Here is a 19,306-nt window from a genome sequence, read left to right on the forward strand (position 1 = left end):
AAATTCTATAGTGTGACTGCAGCTTTATGGGTTGAATCCTGCAAATTGCTCTACCATGTCAACCAAATATCTCTTTGCCATTTTAAAGAAAAACATTCACTATTGGGTGTATGGAAGAATCCTGAATTCATTCTTCAATGAGTGTAATGTGAAGTTAACCCTTGCGTTTCCAGTTTTGTGTCTCATGGAGAAGTATATTTCTGCCATGTCATACAAGTAGGGTTTGTGACCAGGTTTGTAAGCCATGTTAAGAAAGCTGATTAGGAGGATCCCAATTTACTGATGTCTATGGGATTACACGCACACTGTGCCCTCCCTCTGTACAGATTTATGCCTGTCCTGAGAAAGGCTAATACTGAGCATTACATTGCTTCCAAGCCTGCTAAATCTGTTCTGCTTCAGGTATGACATCCAGGAGCCTTTCTATGGACTGATCAGATTTTTCAAAGGAGCTCTGTGGAATGTGCTGTAGATGAAGGTCAAGGTTTCATATTTGAATCTGTTTGTATCTTGTAGATGGCTTTGGATACTGAAGATCCTCACACTGTCTGGAGAACAGACATGTAAGTACTATTCTTTTTTCATCTGAGATTACTTAGCATTGCTTTCATCTTTGAGGCTAGGTTAGTCCTCAGTATTCTGTGCTTAGACAACATATCACAAGCATTATGTGTTATTTCCCATTGCTGTCAATCATATGACAGTTTTCATATTGCAGTGCATGGTGAGAAGTGAAAGCAAACATTGGGCATCACTCCTATCCCCCTTCTGACCACGATTAATACACTAGGCATATTAATTAAACATGTCTGCAGCAAGAACTTTCTGCGTTGTGCATAGCAGCCAGTTAGATTTTTTAAGGTAGTTTAGATTTGCAATGGAGTCTTAAAATGTAACTACAGGCAAAATAAAAAAGGACAGTTAAAAAAATGCAAGCAGTCAAATTCTTTACTGCAGAGGAGGTTAGCTATGTCTCTTCTGCAACAAAATAATTTACCTGCCTGCTCACAGTCTCCTGCAGAATGTACAAAGAGGTGTATATCCGCAGCTCAGTTGACATTTTCAGCACGGTGTGTAATGAATGATTCCTGCACATGTGCAAGAGGGACGTCATCCAATGCCAGCCAATCAAAACGGTCAGCACCCAGAATAAACTGGGGAGAGAAGTAAGTATCCCTGCCTTTATTTCTGCTTTAACAGACCGACCTGTTCTGCAAAAGTGTCATTTGGTGTGTTGAGACAAACCATTTACCACTAACGGGTGCTTAAAATAGTCTGTTTTTTTCATATAGTTAAAGAGCAACAAAACCCTCCTATCCTTTAAAGCCAAGGAAGCGGCCATCTTAGCCTCTGTTGAATCAGATATGACATAGCCATTTGATGGCTTGACAGTTCAACATAACAAACTGCCAACTGTGACAGTTATCATTCATGGCATACCTTGAATGTAACTGTTTGGAGAAACCGTTAAATCAGTGGGTTTAGTTCCGCTTTAAGGCCCCATGTACACTTCTGAATGATGGAAACTGCTGGAAAACATAGGTTAAAAAATGTCTGTTTAGCCGCGTTTGCATAACGCGTTTTTGAACGTTTATGCTCGTTTATGTGCGTTTGCGTTTAGAAGCGTTTTTTAAAGATAAACACAGGAGAACCTCCCAAATGCCCAGAATGCACTGAAAAGTAGTACATTATTAACTATTTCAGACTGTTTCAGAGAAATACAGAGAGTAGAAGCAGAGACAGCAGTATGTGTTGAGATAATTAGGTGTGAGTTGCTCATTAACATTTCTTTTGTTTCCAAGGGTGGGAAAGGTGTCTGGTGGAGTGAGTCATTAAGGTCACCTGGCAAGGGGTCTTCATGAGGAATTTGAGGTGTGAATGATCATTAACATATCTTTTGTTTCCAAGGGAGGGAGAGGTCTGAGGTGTGAATTGGTCATTATAATGTGTGACAAGCTTGGTAGGAACATCCTGTGTTCAGACGTGTTTAGCTGCATTTAGCGTTTGAAACGCTGATAAAATCGACTGCTGAACGCAACTTTTCTGTGTTCAATAAAACGACTGTAAACTTAAATGACTGTAAACGACTGTAAATGAAGATGTGTACATGGATCAGGGGTGGACTGAACATTTGGAAACTCGAGCACTGCCTGAGGGCCCGGGGTCAGTAGGGGGCCCCATGAGATGCCCCTGGTACCTTTTTCATAGGCTTTTGTGAGTTTGGGCAAGGACACAGGGGCCCCATGATGGGAGAGTTCAGGGGCTGCTGAAAAAATGCTGAACAGCTCCTAAACGTGAGTTTATCAGCTGCAGTGTACATGAGCCCTACAATGTTTGTCTCAAAAGGAAAAAAAAGCAGTTCCTGTAATTACTTAACCAATAGCCAACCGGCCAATAGCCGTTTGGTGGCCGGCAAAATGCTGTAGATTTCCGGGTGGACGCCATATGGCATACTCCCGGGCATGCGCAGTTTTCGCACTTGCAGAGCCATGCAGCGGCTCGATCTGTCACCGGCCGTATACCTCGGACACGGCCGATGACAGATCTGAGTACCGGCCCCTGTTGCCGGTACCATGTGACCTGCTGTGACCAATCACAGCAGGTCACATGACAGTTGTATACAATGGATGGCTTCATTCATGCCATCCATTGTATACTAGTGTCTAGCTGTGAATGGTCACAGCGATCACATGCACATGTCATGTGATTAGCTGTGGCCAAATCACAGCTAAGCACAAAAAAAAAAGCCTGAATGAATCGATGTCATTCAGGTAAATGCTTGCTTATAGCAAAGTAATTCTTTGCTATAAGCAAATTGTGTAAAAAAAAAAAAAAAAAATACTGATCACTTCCCCAAAGTAGTACAATGTTACTATGGTAACATTGTACTACTTTGGACATAGTGAAATATGAAAAAAAATCTTAAAAAAAGAAAAAAATTTAATAAAAAATTAAAAATAATACAATAAATTTAAAAAAAAAATACATATATTTTTTTTCATACTGTCACCAGTCAGCGTCCCTGATCACCGCCATGCCAGTTATATGATGACACTGTACTGCACTGGTGACAGTATGTAAAAAAAAATAGTGAAAATAATTTTTTCATATTCCGAAAAATTATGACAAAAAAAATACAACTTCAAAAAACTTGCCATGCCTCTTATGAAGTACGTCGGACTGTCTACTTTGCAAAAAGTGGTCATTTGGGGGATATCTGTACTATTCTGACATTCTTGGACCTCAAGAAATTAGATTGGCTGTCAGTACTTCAGGATTGATCAATATTCAGATCTATACCATAGTTTGTGAACTCTATAACTTTCCTACAAACTAAAAAATTCATCCTAATTTGGGTTATTTTCACCAAAGACATGTAGCAGAATACATCTCAGCCTAAATTTATGAAGAACAATTATTTATTTGCAAACTTTTATAACAGAAACAAAGAAAAATGTGGGTTTTTTTCAAAATTTTCGGTCTTTTTTTGTTAATTTAGCAAAAAATAAAAACCCCAGTGGTGATTAAATACCACCAAAAGAAAGCTCTAGGTGTGTGAAGAAAATGATACAATTTTAGTTTGGGTACAATGTTGTATGACTGCGCAATTGTCATTCAAAGTGTGAGAGCACTGAAACCTGAAAAATGGCCTGGGAGGGAAGGGGGTAAAAGTGCCCGGTATGGAAATGGTTAAAAAAATGTTAGTTGGAGTAATGCAGGCCAGAGATGGGTCGAAAACCGGCTGTTTTTTTAACAAAAAAACGAAAAATCGGTCGTTCAATAGGCCGACATTACCAACGGTAAAAAAATCGGCCAATTTTTGTCCCGTCTGCGGCCGGCATTTAATTACTTCTGTCCCTGCAGAGAGCTCCACTATTATATTTGACATTAAAAAGTATAGCGGTTGCAACATTGTATCTGTTTGTATCCATTTTGGATACAGATGTTTTTATTCGGATACAAATAGATACATTGTTGCAACTGCAATACTTTTTCATGTCAAATATAATATCGGACTGGAATTCTTCTTCTTTTTCTTCTTCTCCTTTTTTTCTTTTTCTTCTTTTTCATCTACTTCTTTTTCTTCTTCTTCTTCTTCTTCTTTTTCTTATTCTTCTTCTTTTTCTTGCAGGTCATGGCTCATGCGCAGATTTTTTATCGGTAAAAAGATCGGCCGATTTGCCCATCATTGCCGCAAAAATTGGGCGATCGGCAAACTCGGCCAATTTTTTTCCAACTTTGCCGACTAAAAAAATGTGCCAAAATCCAGAAAAATGGCCGACCAATTAACCCAATAACGGTGCGAAAAACGGCCAATTTTTTTTTTCGGCCGCAAAATCAGCCGATTATTGACCCATCTATGGCCTTAGTCCTCATGCACTTTGACGTTTTTACAGCAGCTGTTTTTGGTGTTTGACGTTTTTTACTACAGTCAATAAACTCCCCGACATGTTATCCTATGTGTTCATGCACACAGGCTGTAATCAATGTTTTTTGTCTGAGACGTTTTTTGGCTAGAAAAAACCCCAAAAACTAGTGGGTTTCCAGAGGAGTTTTTCAGCTGTAAAAACGCTCTAACACTGAAAAAAACACAGCAAACCGGCATATTTGGACTGTTTTTTACCCCCACATTTTTTTTTTGGTCAATAAAAGCTAAAAACGCAAAAAAACACAATTGCGGAAAAACATGGGAAAACGCCCCTAATCGCGGCAAAATGCCGCTAAACGCTAATGCAAAAATGTTAAAAAAAGCAGAAAAACTCATGTTTTTAACATTACTTTACACAGCTAACGTTACCAGCGTTATCAAAACATCAAGTGTGCATGAGGACTCAAAGCATAACTAAACCCAAAGATTTCAGTTTCATAAAACAGTTATATATCCACCACCATGCAAACGTATGTCATTGGTTGCTAAGATGCAGGTGGCCAGGCCTGCATCTGGGCCATGATCCATTGCTTTGTGTCTGACTTCAAAGACACTATATTCGAATTCAGTACAGCAAGCTAACTGTAGATAGGCATCAATCAGTACCAAATGAATGACCTGATCCCAGCTATTTGCAGACAGCTCAAAGGTCAGAAAATTGTATGATGATATACGGTACCTCCTGATATTAAAGGTATCCCTAAATGCTGCAATTCTTGAATTTACTACACTGTTTTTCCTTTCCAAGTGACTTTTATAAGGCGCCTAACAGGCATAGATTGACCTGTAGTGCTCTGTGTAAAAACCAAGCACATGCCATACAGAAAAGTTGCTCTGAGCCCCCTAGGGGTACACCATAACACAGGTCAACGGGCACTCATCATCGCTCACCATGACTTTTCAACTTAGTCACACAGAAGAAAAGAGACTGACTGTACAGTGTCAATTTCCGTTATGGTGCTGGCAGCAGGTCTACACCAAGAAAGCGCATGACGCTGTGTGGCCTGACCAACTGCATCCTAGCAACCAATGATACTATTGTCATGTATGGCTGGGGATTGTGGACCCCGCATACCCATGAAGGCTACAACTGACCAGGTACAGAGAAGCACTAGAAGCAAGGATCTGGGATTCACAGCAGTGCAGGGTTATCGTGCAACACGGGAATGCTGGGCATACAGGGAGTACTAGCAGAAGTCACTTACAGTACAGGGGAGCTGAACTCACAGAGGGGTAGGATTGCAGGGAATCTTGTATCAATGGGACTCACAAGGAGACCCTAGGAGAACTGCAATGCTGAAACTCACAAGAATATAGGAAGATGGGATGTACAAGGAACATGGATGTGCACAGGGATCCTAGGAGTTGTAGAAAAGCTAGATACGGTTGGAGTGCATAAGAGAGGCATCCGTGAGGGTACTCAGCTAACCCCCATGTACAATGAGGGTGAAAACCCTTATAAGGGCTGAGGTGCAGAGTTTGAGAAACCACCTTGTCTTCATCAGAGCTTCTTATGGTGGAGATGAATTTTCTGCTGACATTTCCCAGACTGAAGCCCTTTGACTCACCCAAGCCCCACTGAGCTACTCATAGTAAGAGTTCCTTGCAGCGCTAAGACCACCAGTCAGTCGGTAGTACAGTCCAAGCTGTCAGGAGTGCACAGAGGCACAGAATCATTGGGAGTGCACAGAGTCACATGGATCACTGGAAACTGGCTAGAGTGAATGAGGACACAGAGCAGAAAGCGAGTGCACAGGTAGACACTGAAGCAGGCTGCAGACTTGGAGTTCACAGGTGCAAGCTGTGATAAATGCAGTGCACCACCTCTGCCCTTCTCACCAACTCATGACAAAGGACTGGCCAATCTCACACCACGCTGTCACATACTTAACAATGCCACTCTCAGCTGCACCCTGCACAAAAATTTTCCAACTTGCGGGACCACAATCTAAGTGCCAGCAGCCTGAGAGCAATTGTCACTTCAAACCGCCACCGCCACCTTTTTACGGAGACGAGGAATCCCACAATCCTAGCAATAACAACCATGATTTTAGAATAAACGTCTGTAACACGCACTGTCACCACAGACAGCTATGTTCAGAGATTTTTTACTACAGTAGCACTCTTCAAGAGACAGGGATTCTTTTAGTTTGCATTTAAAGCCTTAGAGACAATGTCAACACTTTCCAAAATAGGATTTAATATTGGAAAAGGTCAAAATGGTGCAAATAAAATATTTACAGAAAAAGGGTGTTACACAGAATCAAAGAGACAATAATGCAACAAAGAAATAAAAATTAAAATGAAGAATATTTAACAATGTCCTGGGTTTAGAATCCAATGAATAAGCAAAACGGTGCAGTGGCTCTAACCTCAAGTCCTGTTAGGTGTTCCTTGGTTTGATGTTAAAATGAGAGCTGTCAAAGTGTCCTGGCATTCCCTTTTTCTGTGGTATCAAAGGGGTGATGACAAAGATCAACTGACTAATCATCCATTTTAAGGGGTGGTTGCTAGGAGGTCACAACATTTATGATTAAGTCCCAACTGCAGTTTTCTATAAGTATTCATATTTCTGAATACCTACCGTTTACAGTTTGCTAACATGCAGATTATTGTCCAGCATGAAATTAGCTTAGAAATGGATATAGATATGACAGGTCTCAGATAATTATTTCTCATAAGAGGGGTGTGGAGGCCTAATCCACTCTAGTACCTCATACATAGGGGTTTTTGGTTTCAAAATGTTACCCAATAACTGGTGAATGTGAATATGACTTTATTTTAGTGATACTTTCAAAAGTTATGAAGCATGCAAGTTAACAGGTAGCTACAGAAGCTTGCATGTTAGAGCTATAGAACTGCATGCACCAGCATGTCTGCTGGTATGTGGGAATAAAAGTGACAGAAGCTTTGCTGTCTATATAAGGTCTCACAGTTAGCAGTGCATGTCAGTGCACAAACCAAGCCATGAAGTCCAAGGAATTGTCCATAGACCTCCGAGACAGGATTGTATCAAGGCACAGATCTGGTGAAGGGTACATAAAAATTTCTGCAGCATTGAAGGTCCCAGTGAGCACAGTGGCCTCCATCATCCATAAATGGAAGAAGTTTGGAACTACAAGGAATCTTCCTAGAGCGGTAAGTCCGACAATCGAGAAGGGCCTTAGCCAGGGAGGTAACCAAGCACCCGATGGTCACTCTGAAAGAGCTCCAGCGTTTCTCTGTGGAGAGAGGAGAACCTTCCAGAAGAACAACCATCTCTGCAGCGGTCCACCAATCAGGCCTGTGTGGTAGAGTGGCCAGACGGAAGTCACTCCTCAGCAAAAGGCAAATGGCAGCCCGCCTGGAGTTTGCCAAAAGGCACCTGAGGGACTCATGCATGTGCTTTCTTGGTGTGGACCATGAGAAACAAAACTTTCTGGTCTGATTAAACAAAGATTGAACTCTTTGGCCGGAATGCCAAGCGTCATGTCTGGAGGAAACCAGGGACTGCTCACCACCTGGCCAATGCTATCCTTACAGTAAAGCATGGTGGTGGCAGCATCATGATGTGGGGATGTTTTTCAGTGGCAGAAACTGGGAAACTAGTCAGGATCAAATGAAAAGATGAGTGCAGCAATGTACAGAGACATTCTTGATGAAAACCTATTCCAGAGCGCTCTGGACCTTAGACTGGGGCAATGGTTCATCTTTCAACAGGACAACGACCCTAAGCACACAGCCCACATAACAAAGGAGTGGCTATGGGCCAACTCTGTAAATATCCTGGAGTGGCCCAGTCAGAGCTCAGACTTGAACCCGATTGAACATCTCTGGAGAGATCTGAAAATGGCTGCGCACCATCCAACCTGATGGAGCTTGAGAGGTACTACAAAGGAGAATTGGAGAAATTGCCCTAAAATAGGTGTGCCAAGCTTGTAGCATCATACTCGAAACGACTTGAGGTGCTTCAACAAAGTATTGAACAAAGGCTGTTAATACTTATGTACATGTGTTTTTTTTCCCGTTTTTTATTTTCAATAAATTGCAAAGATTTCAAAATGAACTTCTTTCACATTATCATTATGGGGTATTGTTTGTAGAATGTTGAGGGAAAAAATGAATTTAATCCATCTTGGAATAAGGCTGTAACATAACAAAATGTGGCAAAAGTTAAGCGCTGTGAATACTTTCTGGATGCAATGTATCAGGAATACGAAACATATTCTTTAAGTGTATACAAAATAATTTAGTGCTGCGCTATGTGTAACCAACCAACTACTTTATTAGACAGACAGAATTGCACTTACAAACGCTGAAGATAAAAAGCATCAATCAATGCACATGGATAGTCCAAAATGGTGAAGCCTCCCTTCTGACTTCATCGCATTGTCCACCATTTTGGACTATCCATGTGGATTGATTGATGCTTTTTATCTTCAGCGTTTGTAAGTGCAATTCTGTCTGTCTAATAAAGTAGTTGGTTTTGTGGCACTATTAGAGGCACTTTGTTATTTTGCATGAGCTAATTTTGATCCCTCATATCGGGACGACTTGATGATATCTGAGCAGAGCATTGGGTCCCACATAAAGCCCATGAGTCTAGATAGAATAATATTCACATTGAGCATGTTATGACCCCCTATAGTGAAGGGGTCTGACAATCTGGTAAGCCTCCAATTTGATAATACGGTGGTGGCCATTCACATTGGTGGTTTTGTTGGAATGAAGAATTTTCACTATTGATTGCAGGAATCAGGGGACTGATTTACTCCTATATGGACTGTCTGTGATTGGTTTCAGTCATGTGGATTTTGAGCACTTTACTGTTTATTACATGGACGGTCTTTGCTTGATTTAATTTATGTGGAGTTTCCAGCACTTTACTGTTCACTTATTATTTAATGTATTTCTAATTTATTTGTTTACAATTTTTTGGTTACACTTAACACAACACTAAATTATTTTGTATATGCTATTTGAGAGGGGATATCCTCCTGGGGTGTTTGCAGCTTTGCATAATGTGAGTGTGGGATATTTATGCAGTTTATTTTCTAATATATTCTTTAAGCGGGAGGGACATCTGCTCTCAGCTATATTCTGCTTGACCTAAAAAATGCTTGTAATCCAAATTAGTAAACTGGGTGTCTCATGGTAACTATTTTCTCCTGCTTTGACTATTTGTTGGAGATAACTACAACAAAAAGTAGGGTAGATGGTGAAGCGTCTATATCTATTTTAGATTATGCCAATGCCTCCTGTAGTTCTGTATAAATTGAGGATATAATAGGCATATAAAGTGGAAAGTATAACAAATAAAAATGCATGAATCAATAGGAATAAAAGTTGCCTACTAGACATGTGCATGCTGGAAATGATCGTTTTAGGAGCATTTGTTCATTGAAGAATTTTGTTCTGTCATATTCATTATGTTGAATCAATTCGTATCTTCGGAATTTGTTTCGTATATATTTGTTAGTTTGGGTAAATTAGAAAAATTTAGCAGTTTTTCCGGAAGATTGTTATATAGTTACATAGTTCGTCTGGATGAAAAAAATGTCCATCCAGTTCAACCATTAAAAAAAAAAAGTTATAATCCTATACCCAAATTTGATATATATTTGATATATTATTGAATCAGACGGATTCTAAATTGGAAGGATTTTATATTTTCGGACACTTGTCCAACCCACCAAGAGAAATGGCATGAGCTGACTGGAAAACATTGACTAGCGCCATGTGCATCCAAATTAACAAATGGATTGAAATTCTGATCCATTTATTATCCAAATCCAAATTACCAAACAAATTTGAAAATTTTATTTATTCTCCCATGGGACTAAACTATTATTGTATCATGTGACATCATCAACATGAAACAAATGCATTCGTAATTTTGTTATAACCTTTTTTCAGATTCGTTGACATTCAATACTATGTCCATATCGGAGATACATATACATCCGAATCGCCAAAAATGACATTTTTCGTACGAAAAACGAAGCGTAACGAAACGCCCACAAGTCTATTGCCCACACTTGCTTACAATGATGGGGGTCCAATTCTTGTTGTTGCATGCATTTATGCAGGGGTGTTGCTAGCCACCTTGGCCATATGCTCCATGTTTTTTACTAAGGGCCTCAGGTGTCCTCCTCCCAGTTGTTGCCATCATCCAAAATATTATCCTGGAAGCAAACATAATTCAGATTTGGTCATCTCTTCTTACCTTCACTAGTACCATTCCCCTTACATTTCTTAAGACTAGTGTTAGGCATTTCTTGGTGTATGCGAACTGCATGTAACACGATCAGTCATCAGGGAGATAATCTTGTCATTCTTCAGAATCTCCCCCATTCACAGATCGCGTTACATGCAGTGTAATCAATGTACAGACTTTTCTCAATGGAGGGAGGAAAGGGTGGGTCCCAGTTGGATCTTTTGGCTGCAGCTCACAGAAGAACCTGTTATCAAAGAATATTTCTATAGGATCTAGCCTGACAGACATGGGACATACAGGTAAATGATGTGGCAGCACCTATAGGAACTGAAATAATTTTTTTTTTTAAATGAACTTCAGTTTTAAGCTATTTTAAAACAATAATATACATTTTATTTTTATGTTCAGTCATGTCATAATTAGGGAGTTACACATCTATTCCAAAGAGGATATTTTAATACCAGTGAATTACCACTGACTTTTTTGGATAGGAGGGGACCATTTTTTGTAGGTATCTGCTCCCTCTTCCCAAACCTCACCTAGGCAAGGATGACATTGCTCGTCCCGTTCCCCTTCCCTCCCACAGACTCTTGGGACATGTGCACAGGGAGCCGGCTGTGATTAACCAGTGTAATACTACCCTCTTGGGGGTAGCTGATGATTTGGGTTCCCCTATAGTCCTGCACAGCCAGGCAATCTGTTTTCTCCATACAAACTTGCATTTAAAGAGACAGAAATCAGTCCTTGAGCTTTTGTTTTGTTGTTTATTGAGGGTATTTAGAACTGGGATAGGGTAAAGGAGGTATAGGATGCCCAAGGGAACCGACAACTGAGGACAAAAGTCCTGGAACTATTCCCAATTTTCTCTTCTGCAACACAGTCTCTGTTGGAGAACTAGCCAGAATCTCCTTGATGTACCACCCCAGACCCTAAATTAAATTCTCCTCTTCACCCAGCAATCTGGGGGTTTTACTGAGCAGGGGATCTGGCTTCTGTTTCTTTAAATGGGTGAACATTCACTAGTAGGGGGCTAATCTGGTTTCCTTCCCCTATCTGCCCAGGGGGTGAAGGTGTGCTCTCTCAGATCCTCTCCTGTACTGCTTGTTGGCTGCTGCTACCAGGCCTATCAGCTGGGCTGTTCCTTCCCTGCCATACAGGTGGTTCCATGCTCGTAGGTAGGCCCCATCCCACTAGACCTCCTGGCAGCCTGCTTCCTTTGCCTCACATCTTCCTCTCCACACTCATCTCCTTCTTCCACCCGACTCCTCCTACTGAGTAGGCTCCAACACTTTTAGGGGAGTCCAAGCCCCTTGCCAAACCTTCTGTTGGGGATTGGCTGAGGTCCCTTCAAGAGTGCAGACAGCCACTGCCTCTAAGGCCCTCCCCTGTAAGCCTCAGAGCAGGGGAAGTTCCAGAGGGGCTGGCCTGCAATGCCTCTCAGCCCTGGCCACAATTTGATCCCTTTGGCTATTGCACCTGAGGTGCTACTCAGCTTCTGACTAACCATTGGAGTCTAGCTCCCCCTAGCTAAACTAGGAGGGTGCTACACCAGGAAGTCACAGCTTGCTCCCCAGTCGAAGATGTCAGCACTGGGGACCCGCAATGGTGAGAGGAATCGGCTATGGGAAGATAGTGCTGGAATCTATGGATTGGTAAGTACCTGATTACTAAAAGCAAGCAGCTACGGTAGTTGTAGCCGCTGACTTTTAGTTTTTAAAAAATATTGGTAGACCTCTTCTTTAGATGGAGAATGAGAAACATCCTCACTCACTTTGACAACATACTGTATACTATGGCATACTACAAACCCTAGAACATTTTAGTCACATGGGTGCCCAAGGTCTATGAGACACTAGAATCCTCCCTGCATTTTGATGTTACTAAGGGTGTCTTACTGTGTTGTTTTACTGCAACCCAGAGGCTGGAATCATGCTATAGCTATAGCCTTCTGTTGTGGTGTGTTAATTCATTATTCATGGCCTAGCAATAAAGCACACTGAATGTGAATTACGATGCACTGCCATGCATTATACTGCTGTGTACTGCAAAGACTCCCAAGATGCTCCGAAAATAAAGAAGTCTGACGTACTTATTTATGTAATGTATTTATGTATTGGATAAACAAGGGACAATTTAAAATTTCTCTTCAGGATCTATTTGTGACTGTGATGCCATTGAGGAGATTTTCACTCATCTCTGACTCTGTGACACCTTTATATTAAATGGGGCTTTGGGGGGAGAGTTAGTCACCTAGACAGGATGAAGGCCAAAAACAGATATATAAACACTATATAAATATATTTTATTTTTGTTATTTTAGTTATTGTCTTCTTACAGAAACAAGCTAACTATGACTTTAGTTTTAGAGCAGGGGTCCCAAACTTGTTAAACAAAGGGTAGGTTTACTGTTCTTTAGACTTTAGGGGGCTGGTCTGTGGGCAGTGGGAGTAGAAATTGCCCCAGTGTCAGTGGGAGTAAACAATGCCTCAGGTCAGTAGGTGGAGGAATAGTGCCTCATCATTGGTGTCAGTGAGATGACTAGTTCCACATATTTGATATCAATAGGAAAAATAGTGCCTCATCTTTGGTGTCAGTGGGAGGAATAGTGCCCCATCTTTGGTGTCAGCAAGAGGAATAGTACCCCATCTTTGGTGTTAATATGAAGAATAGTGCCTCATCTTTGGTGTTAGTATGAAGAATAGTGCCCCATGTTTGGTGTTAGTAGAAAGAATACTGCCCAACCTTTGGTGTCAATAGGAAGAATAGTGTCCTATCTTTGGTGTCAGTGGGAGGAATAGTGCTCCATCTTTGGTGTCAGCAAGAGGAATAGTACCCCATCTTTGGTGTTAGTATGAAGAATAGTGCCCCATCTTTGGTGTTAGTAGAAAGAATAGTGCCCAACCTTTGGTGTCAATAGGAAGAATAGTGTCCTATCTTTGGTGTCAGTGGGAGGAATAGTGCCCCATCTTTGGTATCAATTGACATAATAATGCCCCATGCTTGGTGTTGGTGGAAAGAATAGTGCACCATCTTTGGTGTCAGTGCAAGTAGTAGTGCCCTATCTTTGGTGTTAGTTGGATGAAGAGTACGCCATCTCTGGTGTCAGTGGAAGGAATAGTGCTTCAGCATTGGTGTCATTTAGAGGAATAATGCCTCATATCACTGGGAGAAATAGGTCCCCAAGGGCTGGATAAAGGCAGGTGGCGAATCTGTGGATCTGAGCAGGTGGATCACTGTTTTAGGCTGATGTCCAATTGTATAGACAGGTGTTAATTTCAGAACAGTTTTAGAAATGTTGTGGACACATCATGACTAGGGATGAGCTGAATATACCTTGGTTCAGTACGTGGGGAGTTTGGCAAATCCCAACCCCAATGAACTCAGTGGGAGCCAAATTTTAAAAACCAATAATGGCCATTTTCTAGGCTAATAGGCAAGGGTTTGTTAAACAAATGGTATTGATGGGGATGAGCACCGTCCTGGGAAACAAGCATAAAAGCAAAAATAGTTTTAAAACATACAGTTTGGTGGAAGCAGACAATTTAATGCTTGAAGTGAAACGGTAAAAATGCAAAATTCCATTAAATAACATCCCTGAGGGAGTGCAAATAAAAAAGTATCCCGTCAGTACTCAATTGTTTCTGATTGTAAACAAAGCAGCTGGGATTTTCTACATCTGTACCAGATCCTTATCCTAGATGAAGCTATGTTATGGATGTCAAGCGGGACCCCACGCCCCAAAAAAACTGCATGGGGACCCCAAAATTCTATACCAGACCCTTTAAGTGTAGTGTGGATTTTAAGGGGAAACCCAATGCAACAAGACAAGAAAAAGAAAAAAGTGTGGGGTTCCCCCAAAATCCATACCAGCATGCAGCCTGGCAGACCAGGAAAGGGGGTGGGGGCAAGTGTGCAGGCCTTCTCCCTGAACAACACCAGGCCACATGCCCTCAATATGGGGGGGTACCCCTAGACATGAACGTTGTCCTCATGCTCTCCCCACAACCCATGTACTAATGCCAAGCAGGAAGAGAAAAATAGTACAGTATCTCTCCCTACACTGAATTGTTGATTTTCCTTAGTAAAGCCCAGCTCCAGGATATTACTGTGGTGTGGTAGTGCAGGTGTTGCTTTTTGGTATACTTTAATACATTAATATTATTATTATACAGTATTTATAAAGCGCCAATAGTTCGCTCAGCGCTGTACATTACAAAGGGGGACAGAACACGTGACAGAACAACAACAATACAGTGCAAAACATGAGGGGATTGAGGGCCCTGCTCTTTCGAGCTTACAATCTAGGAGTGCATGGCAGTGCATGTTACATGCAGTGGCGCAATGCGCTGCCATTTATTCTGAATGGCACCCTAACATCCCTTGCCATCAGACGTTTGTTGCAACACAGCAGTGCACCGTGCTTCCAAAAAATTATAAGTGCACCCTCTTTTAGCACTACACCACAATGCACATTAGTGTTTTGCTGCTCATTTCACTGTGCTGCAACATACATCCGTCAGTAAGGTGTATTGGGGTTCCATTCAGAATGATGGCACCGCACGCATGCGTTGCTGTAAAGCCTGTGGTAATACATGCATTACTGTAAATGGACCCTTAGTCACCGGTCACACCACTGGGATTTAAAATCACGTGATTTGTGTGCAATTTCAGCACGATTTCAGGTGCGATTTCTGAAGACTTTATTGCCACTTGCGAAGATTTTCAACGATTTCTTGCCATTCATGCCAATCGTCAGTGCGATTTCCATTATATTCTATGTATGTGAAATCACAACAAAACTGCAGATAAAGTAATGCAAGAACTACTTTAGAAAACACGCTGCAGCAAATCGCACATGTTAAGACATTCACATTCATTAGATGCGATTTCAGGTGCAATATCAAATCGCAAATCGCACTTGAGATCGCACTGGTATGACCAGGCACTTAAGCAAGGTTCACATTTATTCAGCAAAATTTTTTCGATTCACTTTGCATGCACTCCTATTGAAGTATATGGTGCTAAAATACATTTTGTCACAGCATAAAAAGCACCTGAATTTTTTCCAAGATGCATGGAAGAAAATTGCACAGGTGTGAAAAGGCCTCATAAACAAATTATGATAATCCTTTTGTCGTGCATTGTCACACATTGACCAACATGGGTAAATTTGCACCGGTCTGAACATGTTTTTTACAGGGGGGAGGGGGCGTGCATTTGACTGCTAGGTCCTCAACTTCTATTCTGCGATGTATGTAAGGAGAAGTCTTCTATTTTTTTCTGTAGAACCTGTACACATTTTAACACATATGTCAACAAAGGCATCAAAAAGGCAATGTTATAGATTTAGTATAAAAATGCACGTGTGATGCACTTTGTGTGCCTTTTTGATCCCTGGGTAGCAAGCCTAAAAAGTTTATTAGTGACCAACATGAAAACTGCAAGACGGCTGAAGGCACATTAAAAATGCAGGTCAACACATGTGCAGGGTGGGGGGAGGATTGGAAATGGGTGTTCCCCAATCACCTCCTGCTCTAACTGTGGGAGCTGTTTACTGCAGTCCCAGGCTACTCAGAGGAATGAGAGAGCCTGGGAACCACTGGCAGGGGGTGCACAATTCAGAGCCCCATAAAAGTGATCAGCGATCAAGTGACTCAAGAGAATTTTTTCTTCAAGCCCTTCGCTGGCTGTAAAAATCAGTAGCAAATCCTGCTCTTGCTTTATCCCCTTGTACACCACTCCATTTCTAAATGTATGTTGGTAGACAGAGGGTTAAAGAATGCATGAAAACAGAAATGCAAAGGTGTGAACCTAGCCTGGCATACATCACAGAAAACTAAAAAAGAATACACATAACAAAATATACATGATCAAAAAAAAAATGATACACACTAGAAAAAAAAGCACAGGTTTTTCTCGCCAACCGCCAAATCCCCTGTTGACGTGACAGATGCTATTGAAGTCTCCCTCCCAGCCTACCTGATCTGTCAAGTGAGAAATTTAATAATTTTTTTGCAGCTTTCCTGCTCATCATTAGGAACAGGATGACACAATCTATAAGAATGGCAGCTCTGGGGAAAAAAGAGACCAATTAGGAGTGAAGCAGATTTGTAATAGGTGTCAGCTTGGAACACGTTCCTGGTGTATTTGTAGCAGGTTGATGTCACTCATTCTGTAATATCTGTTAATGGCAGGGATATAATTAGTCAGCAGCTATTCCCTGGCCTGCAGCTCGATGATTTATTTTCATTCGAATTGTTGCATTTGAGCATATGAGTGGTGTAGTGGCTTTGTCTTCCTTGCATCGTCTGGTGAAATTAAAGTGAAAATGCACATTATTGTTTTTAACCAGGTCACAATTTGAAGCTTTGGATCATTATGGAGACAAGTGGATGTGCCTAACGTACTTCACTGGAGATCCGTCAGATCACAATCTTTAGACCATTTAACAGCCATACATGTTTGTGTGAATTCAGCTTCACCTTTTAAAGCTGTCCTCGGGTCCCAGAACAGTGACTTTGCCTGAGTCGAGATGATGTCATTAGTCTCCTCTCCCCTGCTGACCACTTAGACTGTACATTGTAACTTTTTTGAACGTCAAATAGTGAGAGGCTGCAGCAGGGGCTGATCTGTGTCAGACCTTTGTGTACACGGTCAAGAATTGCTCAGGCACCAGGGTGTACATTTATGATTGCATGCACCCAGAATTTGGATTATTTATTTTTGGGTAGATGGGGGGCATGTTGAAAAATGATTGTCCAGATATGGCAGACCATTGCTTACCTTTAGTCCCTGCTCTGGCATAGCCCTCTGCTCCCCTAAGCTTCCATCTGACGGTGTCATCAAGTGCAATGCACAGTTAGTTTGTAAAATGTAGTTTTAATTCTTTATTTAGAAGTGGTATAACACATCCAGGGGCGGACTGACAACTCATGGGGCCCCCGGGCAATAGGGGATCATGGGGCCCCTGTGTCCTCACCAGCACCCAAAAAGCCTATGAAAAAGCCAATGAAAGGTGCGAGGGGCATCTCATGGGGCCCCCTACTGACCCTGGGCCCTCGGGCAGTGCCCGAGTGTTTGAATGGTCAGTCCGCCCCTGAACACATCCTTTAAACATTGTACACCAAACCATAAAGTGAAATACAAATGGAGGTCCAGTCACACTGCTGGAGTTCCCATAAACTGATTTATAGAATCAGGATTAGGAAAGAACTGTTTTTTCTTAATACTTACAATTCTGCTACTCGCTAATTTCTATAGTAGCTTTTCACAACCTTTTTACCCCAGAGAAACCCATGAAATAATCCTCAGGTCTTTGGGAACCCCTGCTAAAACCAATGAATTGGTGATCAGTGGGAAAATGCCCCTTACATTGATGGTCAGTGGCAGGGGCGAACTGACAACTCATAGGGCCCCCAAACTCTAAAAAGCCTATGAAAAAAGTACCAGGGGCATCTCATGGGGCCCCCTACTGACCCCGGGCCCTTGGGCAGTGCCCAAGTTTCCAAATGGTCAGTCCGCCCCTGGTCAGTGGAAAGAATGGTCCACTGACATAACTTACCCAACAACCCTTTAGTTATATCACTTACATACCAATCAACCCCTTGCCTACAGGGCACTTATACCCCCTTCCTGCCCAGGCCATTTTTCAGCTTTCAGCACTGTCACACTTTGAATGACAATTGCGCGGTCATGCAACACTGTGCCCATATGAAATTTGTTTAATTTTTTTCACACAAATAGAGCTTTCTTTAGGTGGTATTTAATCGTGGCTTTGTTTTTTTTTTTGTTGCGCTATAAACAAAAAAAAAGCAAAAAATTAAAAAAGTTTTCCTTTGTCTCTATCATAAAATCTGGCAAACAGGTAATTTTTCTCCTTCACTGATGAGCGCTGATGAGGCTGCACTGATGGGCACTCATAGGCGGCACTGATGAGGTGGCACAGATAGGCAGCATTGATAGGCACTAATAGGTGGCACTGATGAGCTGACATTGATGAGATGGCACTGATGATGCTGCACTGATATGCAACAATGATGGGCACTGATAGGTGGCATTGATGGGCAGCACTGATGTGCGGCACTGACTGGTGGCATTGATGGGTGGCACTGCTGGGCGGCACTTTTAATAAACACAAAACTGTCTGGAACTCCACTTTAACAGTGCCCACTGATTACTTATTCATATCGCTTTACTCCAACCTATCAATTACTTTTTTAGAAATTCCACCATTTCAGCAAAATTTGTCCTTTTGAAATCTAAAACTTTTATTTTTGTATATGATTTTTCAGTTCTTGTTTTACTATCAAACCAAAGACATTGGTGATCACTGGAACCCAAATTTTCTCCCACCTCAACATCAATTGATCCCCATGTGTCAGTACTAAGTCTAGAATATGATCACCTCGGGTTGGGCTTTTTACTAACTGTTTTAGAAATACCCCATCCATTGCCTCCATTACATCCCTGCTCCTGCTTGTAATAGCAGTTTGAGAATGCAAGTTAATATCAGACATGTTGATGTCACCCATAATTAAAACCTCTTCTTTGTTCAGGTATCATCCAGGGTCAACCTTCTGAACAGAGATAACAGCTCAGAGATGACAGAATCATGTAAATCCTCTGCAATCCTTGTTCACAAATGTCTGACACAGATCTGCCTCTGCTCCAACCTCTTACAT

General features: G+C 41.5%; 1 protein-coding gene across 3 annotated transcripts in view; it reads left to right on the plus strand.

The window, feature by feature from the left end:
* Nucleotides 1-207: 207 nt before the first annotated feature.
* LOC149458730 (tubby-related protein 3-like) overlaps nt 208-19,306 on the plus strand; it is an 85,596-nt gene continuing 66,497 nt past the window's right edge. For 2 of the 3 annotated variants that reach the window (XM_089681818.1, XM_089681819.1), the window contains exons 1-2: nt 210-402; nt 517-563. In XM_089681818.1, the coding sequence (XP_089537944.1) occupies nt 283-402; nt 517-563 (167 nt within the window). In that variant the 5' untranslated portion in view covers nt 210-282. Of the gene's footprint in view, nt 403-516; nt 564-19,306 lie in introns of all 3 variants that reach the window. The other variant, XM_089681820.1, reaches the window with a different exon arrangement.

The sequence above is a fragment of the Staurois parvus genome, unplaced genomic scaffold (assembly GCF_062004578.1).
Source record: "Staurois parvus isolate SC_StPar_1 unplaced genomic scaffold, SC_StPar_1.0 ptg000279l, whole genome shotgun sequence".
NCBI lineage: Eukaryota > Metazoa > Chordata > Amphibia > Anura > Ranidae > Staurois > Staurois parvus.